This window comes from Chenopodium album, chromosome 26 (assembly GCF_948465745.1).
Source record: "Chenopodium album chromosome 26, dcCheAlbu1.1, whole genome shotgun sequence".
Lineage (NCBI taxonomy): Eukaryota > Viridiplantae > Streptophyta > Magnoliopsida > Caryophyllales > Amaranthaceae > Chenopodium > Chenopodium album.
Window position 1 is genome coordinate 6,706,432 of NC_137859.1, and position 11,069 is coordinate 6,717,500.

Here is an 11,069-nt window from a genome sequence, read left to right on the forward strand (position 1 = left end):
TATCATTTTGCATGGCTTACAATAAAAAATTGTGGCACAAATTACTAAATCGAGCACCGATATGCACAAAGAAAAATATCCTACAGATTTATCAACGTATTGTTCCAACAAGGAATATAAGATGTGCACAAGAAAAATAAGATCACCTGTAAGAAAAAATAGATGGTTTCTGACAAATTAAGGGATGTTTGTAAACTTGTATTTAAAGATGAATACAAAATGCCCTTGAACTTAAAGGGCTAGCCATCTCTGATTGATTCTTATATGTTTACAAGATATACACGAATCAATATGAACAAATTGAATTTTCTCATCCTCCCGCTTTCCATTACAACAGCAGAAAATGAACATATATTTGCTCCACAGCTTCAGACTAGGACATCTAACAGTGGTTAAATCATGATGAATATGACCTACCTAAAATTTAACAGCCGGAAATAATTGATTAGACTAGAAGCTTAATTTAGTTCTCCAAACTTCCCCAATGACCTTTCTGGGGCCTGGATCATCAGGCCCTTTGTCTCGCTGACCAGACGTAAAATAGAACCAACCATTCCAAAATCCAACCAGAGTTGTTTTGACACGGAAGGGAAGCTTCCCAATCACTGACCATTTCTGTAATATGCCAAAATATGAAACAAGTTTGTAAATGAGCAAATGCAAGTAACTAAGTACCCTGAGGCAAAATTAAAAGTGTAAGAATGAAAACTTCAGGATAGTGTGTAGAATAGCAAGAAATTCCTACTCAGCCTAAGAATCAATAGTAACGAGCATTTACCAGTGTGTCTAGATCAAACCGGAAGATCTCTCCATTCAAGATCATCTTTTTCGTGTTAGGATGCTTGTCAGTTGTGCCTCCCGCAATTATAATTGAATGATTAACTATAGTCCATGCAAACTCAATATGGGAATCAGGCTTTGGCATGGAAGGCAACGTCTTCCATTTCATCTCATCGTCCAGCACATAGACATCAGCATATACCACCTGCACATTGATTAAAAAAAAAAAATTGTGACTAGAATACCCTATCTTTTCAGACTATAAACAAGTCAAGAATTACTGTACCAGAGCAACAGTACATGGTTTAGCAAGATGCATGTTACACTACCAATCAGGACATCATGAATCAATCACATTTAGAAGTCCGTCAATTTTAAATACCAAGCATCACTTATTGTTCCAAATAGCATTACACAAAAACTCCTAAGTAGTTAGGATAGAATGCCAAAAAAAAAACTTCATTTAGCACTAAGCAGCTTGTCCCAGGTAAGAAGACTCAGCAAGGCGCCAAGGCCTTGAACCTACTTGAGGACACACACTCATGGGTAAGTCAATAAGTCCTAATCCTGCACTGGTAATAGTTTGAACATGTAAATGCATTTATTTGGACTAGTTCCTGGTGACATGCCCAGGTCCTTCTCAACAGACCTTAGTCGTGAGGCCAAGATTGAACACCAGCATCAAGATCCTTCTGTGCTAGAAGTCCCGGGTAAAAAAAATCACCAACCCTAGGACTACGAGACTATCCATCCAATAGTAGAAATAATTAACCAACAGTGGGGTTTCGAATATTGCAGAACTCTCATTAATCAATAGGCTGACAAATTTGGAAGATGTTTCAAGCAATGGCAGCCTAAATTAGTGAGCTATTCAATCTAATTTTCTAAAGTCAAATAACAAGAAAACCAGTAAACTAATTAACAAAACTTGTAATGCCAACTAAAAGATTTTTGCCTTGTGCCAACACTTGAGTGCGAAGTCACAGTGCAAACTGATAATCACCTTTTCTTATAATTAGGCAATACAGTACTAAGCACACAAACTTAGAAACCAATTAGAACTTGAAGTTGTTACATTAAGTTAGGACCTCAAATGAAAGAAAAAAATTCCACAATCATCGCAGCAGATGCAAGAGCTCAAAACAACAGATTTATAGTTATTGAAATCACAGTGTCATGTGCACAGAAATAAAATGAACTTAATCTTGTGCAACAAGCTAATTTTCAAGGTCTTAACCACCCAATGCCCCAAACATCACATCACAGAGGGTTGAAACTATTTTAAACAACCAAGAAATCCATTATACTCTGGAAAGAAGTTAAATCATAATACCTCATGCCTACGGGAGCACTTGAAAATTGGTGAACCAGGTTTGGCCATGAAATCACCCTCTTGACCACCAATAACCATTAGTTTGTCATCAACAACAACACAAGCCCTGGAAAAAAGGGGAAGAAAATCACAGATATTTAAGGAATTTAAAATTAATAGATTACGGGAAGACATCCATCGACATTATGACACAACTATGGGATAAAATCTATAACGCCTACATTATCAATTCAGTTTCAATAGTTGACTGACAAGCTGATGTTACTGCTACTAGTTTTCAGTGAAAATACAATGGTTTTCTTGCTTATGTTAAAGGAGAGATTTTGACAGGGACATGATCAGATTACCTGTGAGGTCCACCGCGAGGAATAGGTAGTTCTGAACGCCACTCCTTCTCCAATGCTTTCCCATCCTTCACTGCCAGACTCCAGTGGTCTAATTCAGGTGTGTACCGATTAGACCCACTGCCTCCCATGACGTGCAGTCTTCCTCTCCAAAGTTGAGTAGCTGGTGCATACCTGAACAGAATAGTTATAAATTCTTAAAATTGCAGGATAAAAATTATTCCGCACCAGACACTGAGAACAAGGGCATCACAAAATTACCTAGGGACTGGCAAAGAAAGAAGGTCTTTCCATTGTCTCGTTTCAGTATCAAGCACAAAATTACGGGCTGTCGGCCCTCTACATTGTGGACCATACTGTCCAGTGACAACATATATATATCTCCCATCTGTTACCATTCCCAAGTGAGAATGAGCCATCTCCTTAGGCATAGGAAAACTTTCTCCCCACTTATTATCCATAAAATTGTAGACATCAACATGGGAATGCACCTGCAAACCATAAGCAAATAAGCAACACAGGATGAGTGAGGGCATGACCCAAAATCTTGAGAAACTACTAAAAACAAACTTGTGAATCAAGATTAATATTCCGTACTATTCAAATAACAACACTTGTAAAGCAGTAGTATTTTTTAGCTTATTTGTCAAAATGCATCATCCAAAAGAATTTGTAGAGTGACAAACTTAATACTATATTATATCCATGGCAAGAAAAAGAAACCACACCATACCAAACAATCATCTCATTCCAATCAAGCTAACAAGTTCGAGATAAGGTAATCATACATTGCAGAAAAGAAAAACAGATCAAATATCACAACTAATGGGATACAAGACAGCTAGAAATACTCACAAGATTAATGGTTCCATATCCAGCAAAAACGTACAGGATATTCTTAATCTGTATGGCAGCCCCATCTAGACGTGGCACGGGAGCCGTAGGCATCTTCTCCCAATGTAGTTCAGGACCCGGCAAGTCCGCGAAAGTAGCCGATAAAATCCTTTCTGGAGTTCCATCTTTTCCTTTATCTTTACCCTTTGCCTATAGTAAGAAAATCGGTAATGCACAGCTAGAATCAATTAAACTTGAACACGATAATCAAGCCAATTGACAATGTTTCCACAATGTACCCTAATTTCAATAGCAACATTACCAACTTATAGCTAATCAATCGAATCCTTCCCTAATCGTGTATTCATACTAATATCTTAGCAACATAATCCATGATTATCAAACACCCCGCCAAAACAATCATTCAAAATTTAATAGCTATAATCAACAAATTTAAAATCATTTCTCCCATATATTATTTACATATAATTACAATAACATTTAGGATTCAATATCATATTTAACTAATCGAATCAACTAGGGCAATTAAACTGAAATCACATTAGATTGATAAATAAGAGCATAAATTAATAAAACTAATGAAATTGGGAGCATAAGCAGCTTAATTTTAACAAGAAACAACAAATAGGGCAAAAATTAAAGAATTAGGAAATGGAATTAAACCTTAGGGAGAGAAGTTAGGTTAAGATTAAGAGATGGCTGAGACGACCAATTATCAGAAACATATCGAAAAGCGGAAGCAGTAGACGAAGAAGAAGACGCCCATAAGAGATCTACAACAACCCCAGCTCCAATCAAAGCAATAAATGATACCAAAATCACAAGTTTAATAGACAATGATGATGAATTTTTCTGGGTATGTCTTCCGAATTTCATCGCATGATTTAAGAGAGAAAAATTGAGAGAGATTGAGGTAAGAGGAGAGAGAAAGAAGAGAGAAAGAGAGTGAGTGAAGTTGCAGAGATCGAAGATGATGAAGAAGAAGAAGAAGAAAAGGAGAAAGCGCGGCACACAGGAATGGGGTACTTGATTTGTCGGTACTCACGTAGTTTTGTTTATTTACTACGCGGCTTTCTTGCTCTGGTTTCTCTTCCTAAACGGGGTGTTTGCCGTTTGGTATGCGGAAATGAGAATTGCGGAAGGTTGGGATAAAGATTGAGTTCAAGTTTATTTAACTTTAAAAAAAAAAAAAATTAGCTCCAACGAGATATCAATTGAGCGAGGAAATCTAATTGAGATCGGTGAATACTCACATGTTGTGTGTGAACGGTTTATGAATTTCTTGTTTACCTTGAATGGTTTATCAATGTCTTCTTTATCCATTGAATAAAGTTTACAAATGAATTACTTTTGTACATGAGATTTGTGCTTTTGGCATTTATTAATGTTGTAGTATTTCATTTAGACCAACTGATTTAAAGTGACAATAGTTTCAAATAAGTAATTTTGAACATTTCTTATTTTATTTTAAGAGCATGCATTTTTATTTTACAAGCTTTGGTCTAGTGGGTAAGGGATCAAATTGCACTGGAGGCACTTTGGGATGGGGATTTCATTACCCTTCCCCTTTTCCCCCCTCCCAAAGTGCCTATCACATTAGTCCGGGTTGGGAGGACCTTTGAGGGTTCAGCCTGGTAAGGTCATTACCAACCCAAAAAAAAGTATGCTTATTCATGTTTGTGGGGGAGGGGGAGGGGAGGGGGGGGGGGGGGGGGGGAGAGATTAACAGTACGACTTTGAATAAGTGGGAAAGAGAGTTAATTGGGTGGGGAAACGTTAGTGTGGGTCCTACAAACGGTTAAATTAGATGGAAACTTTTAATGAGTAGTGCTAGACAACGTTTTCGCATCTTTGGGTAGTTATTTACAATTTTTTTTTTTTAAAAAAAAGGGGTAGTTGTTCGCAAAATAGATAATCTTTGAGATAGTTCTTAACAAAATTTCCTTACAATAAGTTTTTTTTTTTTTTTTTTTTTTTTTTTTTTTTTGGTTTTTCCTTACAATAAGTTTTGATAAAGGAAATCTAAACATAAATATTATATGAAAATTGATTTTAAAAAATGATCTCAACCAGCCCATATCTTTTTTTTTTTTTTTTTTTTTTTTTTTTTTTGACGAGGATTTTTGTTGTCATTATTGTTTCAATTATGTTTTTGTTAGTTTCATGTGTTGATCTATAAGTCAGTACCTAAAACAGTAAAACTTCACATACACAACCTTTGACTAGGGGCTTGTTTAGTTCAGCTTAATTTCAGTTCAGTTTAGTTCAGCTCCAATCAATTCAGTTCAGCTTTTAATTTTCTTCTCTCATAAAAAATTCATTTCAGCTCGTTTCATTTCTGAAAATGTGAACAGGCCCTAGGCTGATTATCAATTTAGAATTTGTCATTTTATAATTTCCGTGTATTAAAAATGCTTTATGTGTGGCTATAATATGAAAATAGACATTAGACAAACAAGAGCATCCATTATATATGGCTTAAACAAAAATCAATTTATTTATTTTTTTTGACAAGAAAAATCAATTTAGAAAGCACATAGCAAAAGAACTAAAATATCATATATAAAAAAGATTACTCACTACTACGAAGTCCATGATTTAGCAACAATAAGATTAAATCAAAAAAAAATTCCCTACAACTAGTTAAAAAAAACGCTAGTACATAATTTATTATGATTGCATGAGACATGCATGCTATACATACCATTATGCATGTAGGTTTTTTCTTAAATCTCTTAAGTAACATAAATTAACAACTAGTTTAATTTCTCACTTAGCGGAAGGGGAAGGGGAAGGTGGGCTAGTACAATGGTATTTAACAAGTTCAAAAAGAAAGGGGTGGCGAAACTTGAAGATAGGGCAAGCCTTTCTGATCTTTTTTAAGGCTGAACAACAATCCGGATTGATGGAAATTTGATGTGTTTTGTAGAACTTTCGAAGATCTCTTGAGCACGCTTGCATTTTAGGGTTGTGGAATGCCTTAAGACACTTATTATGGCCATGGCCGGAGTGGGATGCAGTATTTGGATTGAAATCATCAGTATAAGCAGCATTATCAATATAAATATCGTTCTCATCATAGTTAGCATTGTCGAGTTCATAACCTTGAACTTGTGTTTGTGCCATTGTTATAATGGCTAAAAGCAAGGCTAGAATAGCAAATATAAACTTCATATTGATAAGTTTTTTTTGGTGGGTTTGAAATTGAGGGTGGTAGGACAAAGGATAGATGGTAAGTTTGTTGTGGTTTAAGAATGAGAGTTTGAAGGGTATTTATAGAGTTGTTACTAGTGTTAAAATGAATTAAAATTAAATTACAAGATTGAAATTTTCAGCTAATTCCGACAAAACTGTGAAAATTAGTTGTGCTTATTACTAGGTGCAGAAATACTTGCGTGGACCTGGTTCACAATCATATTATTGTGGACCCGAGGTTTATACACACGCAACTGACATTATATTGAACATAGTGACCTTTATTTTTTAACATAGTAACCTTATTTTTAACATAGTAACCTTTATTAAAAGTTGCATAATAATTAATACAATTGTGAACTTGAAGTACGACGTTATGACCCTTATTTTAACATAGTGACCTTTATTATTAATATTGACCTTATAAAATATTTTATTAAAAAAATTAACCTCTTATAGCCTATATATTACCAAAATGACTTTTATTTTCAACATAGTGACCTTTATTTTATTACAGTGACTTTTTTTTGTATTGATAAAACAACCATAGTTTCTCTAATGTTAGTGGTCCACAATAAATTAGTGTGAACCAGGTCCATTTAAGAATTTGTATACTAGGTATGATACCCTAAAAAAATGTCTTTGAAATGGTAATAAGTAATTAGACTAGGACACTTAACAATGAAAGAGAAAAGTAAACATACTTTTTCTTTTCTATACTATATTCTAATTAACAAAAACCACATTTAATTGAATAAAAATTGCTAAATGGCTTTAGAAATTGGCATACAAGGACATCTAAAGGTTTCACGTAGAATTAAATCATGATGGCATAATCAAATTAGGTTGTTAGGTTGTTGTATGTCATTACTACATTGCAATGAACTAGCAATTATTCAAAATATCTCATAATTTATTCTTGTTCCTAATTTTGCTATTTAAAATTAACTATTATATGCTTCATTTTATTTTAATGTTATTATTATATTTGGACTTTTGACACTTTTCACATATGAGTTTTCTTTTTTATTTTTTTTTTATTATTTTGACTCTTTTTTTATGATTTTTTTACCTGGACCTTATAATATATAATTATATGGGATCTTGTTAAAAGTTATATGGCAAACGTAATAGAATATATGTTTCAACTAAATAAAATGAAGACAATACTTATGTGTATAACATCATAAATCTAGATAAAATTAGTAATGATAGTGCTTATGACATTAAATATGTATAGATAATAATAATAACTTTAACGGTACTTTTTTGTGTGGTTGGTCATACTATTTGGTCGAGGTTACTTAATTAGGGGTTATTTGTTTAGGAAGTACTTAGGGCCTGTTCACATTTACTGAACTGAGCTGAACTGAACTGAACTAATTGGAGCTAAACTGAACTGAACTGAATTGAGCTGAAATTAATATTTTATGAGAGAGGGAAATTAAGAGCTGAACTGAACTGAACTGAACTGATTGGAGCTGAACTGAACTGAAATTAAGTAAATGTGAATAGACCCTTAGTCGGTAAAGGGATACTTATTCCGGGGTTAACTCAGTCGGTTAGCGCGTGTGTGAGAGCAACCTCTGAATAAGTGAGCATTGACTGAGTAACCCCTGACCGACCGAGTAACTTAAATAAATAACCCCAAAATAAGTAATCCTGACGGCTACACGGTGCGACCAGCCACATATGAAAATTTGTGTAACTTTAATATTATAATTATTCCAAATCTCACTTCTAAAAAAAAAAGAAAAAAATAAAAGTAAAAATAATCTCAACTTCTCTTATTCTACATATATAGTAATGTTCACAAGTTTAACCTACTTAAATACTTAAACCTAATAAATTTTGATAAGAGTAGAAAAATTATGTTTGTTTCACATTAGTTTAACTATATTGTTATCAAACCAATTAAAAGTACATTAGGAGATCGGCCATGCTTCTCAAGTTCTCATAAGAAAAAATACCTAAAGCATTATTCAGCTCCTAATTTCCCTCTCTCATAAAATATTCAGTTCAGTTCATTTCAGTTCAGCTTCAATCAGTTCAGTTCAGTAAATGTGAACATGCCCTTAATTGAATAATCAAATGAAAATTACAAATTACATTCATAAGAAAGTCTATGTGACAAATGACAATCTCATGATCTCATTTCATGCAATAACTACATATCCATGTATGACAATGTAACCCGTAATCAATTTACTACTCGTAATTTAAAAGATTGAAATTGTCTCTTCATACTATCAAACATGTAATTACCTTTTAAGTGAAATTAATAATAACTTAATTGCCAATCCAACAACATATAACATCATTTCTTAAAATTTCGAAATGAAAGGGATAATATAGCATTATAGCTAAATCTCTCTTAAAGTCTTAATTATTTACACACGGATTAATAACTTCCCCAAAGCACGCTTAAATTGTAGATTATCTTAGCCTAAAAATGTTGTTGGTAGGTAGTACACAAAATATCTCTAAAGCAATGTAGGTAGTATTATACAATAATACAATATACTTTAAATGTGTGTGTGTTTGTGTGTTTTTTTTTTCCGATTATTTAAGATAGTTTTTTAAAATATGACATAATTATTAATCATGCCAATGATGGCATAACTATAAGAATTGGCCTTGAAGAGCTTTAGATGATTTTCCATTGAATTATACGAGCCATTAAATAGGCTTATAAAGGTAACAAACTATCGGAAGATAAATACATGGTGCACTAACAAGAGACTATAATAACAAACTATGATTTTATATATCTTCAACAATAACATCACTTTTCCTTATTAGACAAAAAAAATTACAATAAAACAATGCTTGGGACACTCACTAGTTTTGAATTAAAACAATTTTTTTTTTTTTTTTTTTTTTTTGAAAGATAGGGGGCAAATCATTAAATTAAGTTAGAGTTGTTTTGGCTTCCTAGTGGATAGCCCAAAATTACAGACTGGGGAACATACTCCCTACTAACGTTTGCAATGTCATCTTCTAAAGCCTTAATACATATATTCGGAGGAACTGATATAATACAAACATATTCAAAAAATTTAAGGTTCCTCGAGCATCTTTTGCTAAAATATCCGCCGGCGGATAATTAAAACAGTTTTTGATAGGTACACCAAATGATGAAATTTTCAATTATTTACCAAAATATTATGATGACTGGGCATTTATGTTGTTTTATTTACCATTTTGCCATTTAATAAACAAATTTTGTTTATCAAATTGATAAACCTGGGCTTCCTCTTAATTTACAAATGCATACTACCAAAATAAAAGGTTTTAAGCCCAATTCATCTAGCATTCAATGGGCTACTCCAGTTAGTTAGAACTCACGAGTCCGTACTAAAAAGCATTCAATTAGCCTTAAATCAACCATCATAATTCCCAAGTACACCATCATATTGCAAGTCAAAATCAATTGTTAACCAAGTGATGTAGTATCAGTGATCAAATAATCAAATATACACTTAATCATTAGTAGGTTAGTCAGTCTGTCCAACTCTTAACATTTTACGAAGTATTAGAGATGATATCATACTGTATCAAGTTAAACACAAACCCCTATTTGCCACGTGTCCTCCTTTCATATGCATTTCTTCATAACCGTTTTCTTTCTATTAACTTTTTTTTTTTTTATTATTTTATTTGTCATTTGTTATGGTAGAACTTCTCTATGAAAATTGTATAGTAGTCATTTGAAAAATTACAACCACAATTTTTATAATTAACGGCAGTGATTTAGAGCCTAATCTCTTCAGCTTAATTTTAGTTCAGTTCAGTTCCAATAAGTTCAGTTCAATTATGTTCTATTCAGTTTAGCTCCAATCAGTTCAGTTCAATTAATTTCAGTTCAGCTCCAATCAGTTCATTTAGTTCAGTTCTATTCACTTCGGCTTGGTTCAGTAAATCAGAACAAGCCCTTAATAATATTTGAACTATTTTTTAATATTAAAATTACTTAAAATTCATCTTCCTTATTTCAAGAATTCAATTTAAATTTGCAAAAATTGAAATAGCTCTTTAAATTTGTACGAGTAACCTTTCTTTAATTCAACATATTGAATTGAATTCCCTTAATATTTTCCACTTCTCCCTCCATCTTTCACATTTAATTTGATTGAATATGTTAATTCATTCAATCCTTATCATCTACTCTTATTTTTGCTCCTAACATAAATTTCTAATTAAACATTTTTGACATCACCTAGATTGTTCGTATGGGTTTGGGTTTAGGTTTAGAATTAGCGTAGGGTTACAATCTATGGTTATGGTAGGGTTCGTTTAGGTTTACGGTTTGGTTTACGATTGTTAAGATGCCTTATGATTTGGCTATGGTTTGTGGTTATGGATTAGGATTTAGGGTTATGGCTTAGGTTAAAGAATTTGGGGTTTATGATAAGGGTTAGGGTTACAATTTAGGATTAGGGCTAAGAGTTTAGAGTTAGGGTTTAAGGTTTAGGATTAGGGTTTAACTTAAGGGTTTAGGGTTAGGGTTAGGATTAGGGTTTAGGGTTAGGGTTAAGGATTAGGGTTTAGGGTTAGGGATG

At 33.0% G+C, this 11,069-nt stretch overlaps 1 protein-coding gene across 1 annotated transcript; it reads right to left on the reverse strand.

Moving 5' to 3' along the window:
- Positions 1-209: 209 nt before the first annotated feature.
- LOC145617763 (kelch repeat-containing protein At3g27220-like) lies at positions 210-4,413 on the reverse strand. The gene is made up of 7 exons (XM_081672515.1): positions 3,976-4,413; positions 3,313-3,501; positions 2,719-2,948; positions 2,461-2,631; positions 2,114-2,219; positions 779-985; positions 210-615 (listed from the first exon to the last, which is right to left on the reverse strand). The coding sequence occupies exons 1-7, from the start codon at positions 4,186-4,188 to the stop codon at positions 451-453; spliced, it is 1,281 nt and encodes a 426-aa protein (XP_081528641.1). The 5' UTR covers positions 4,189-4,413; the 3' UTR covers positions 210-450.
- Positions 4,414-11,069: the final 6,656 nt, after the last annotated feature.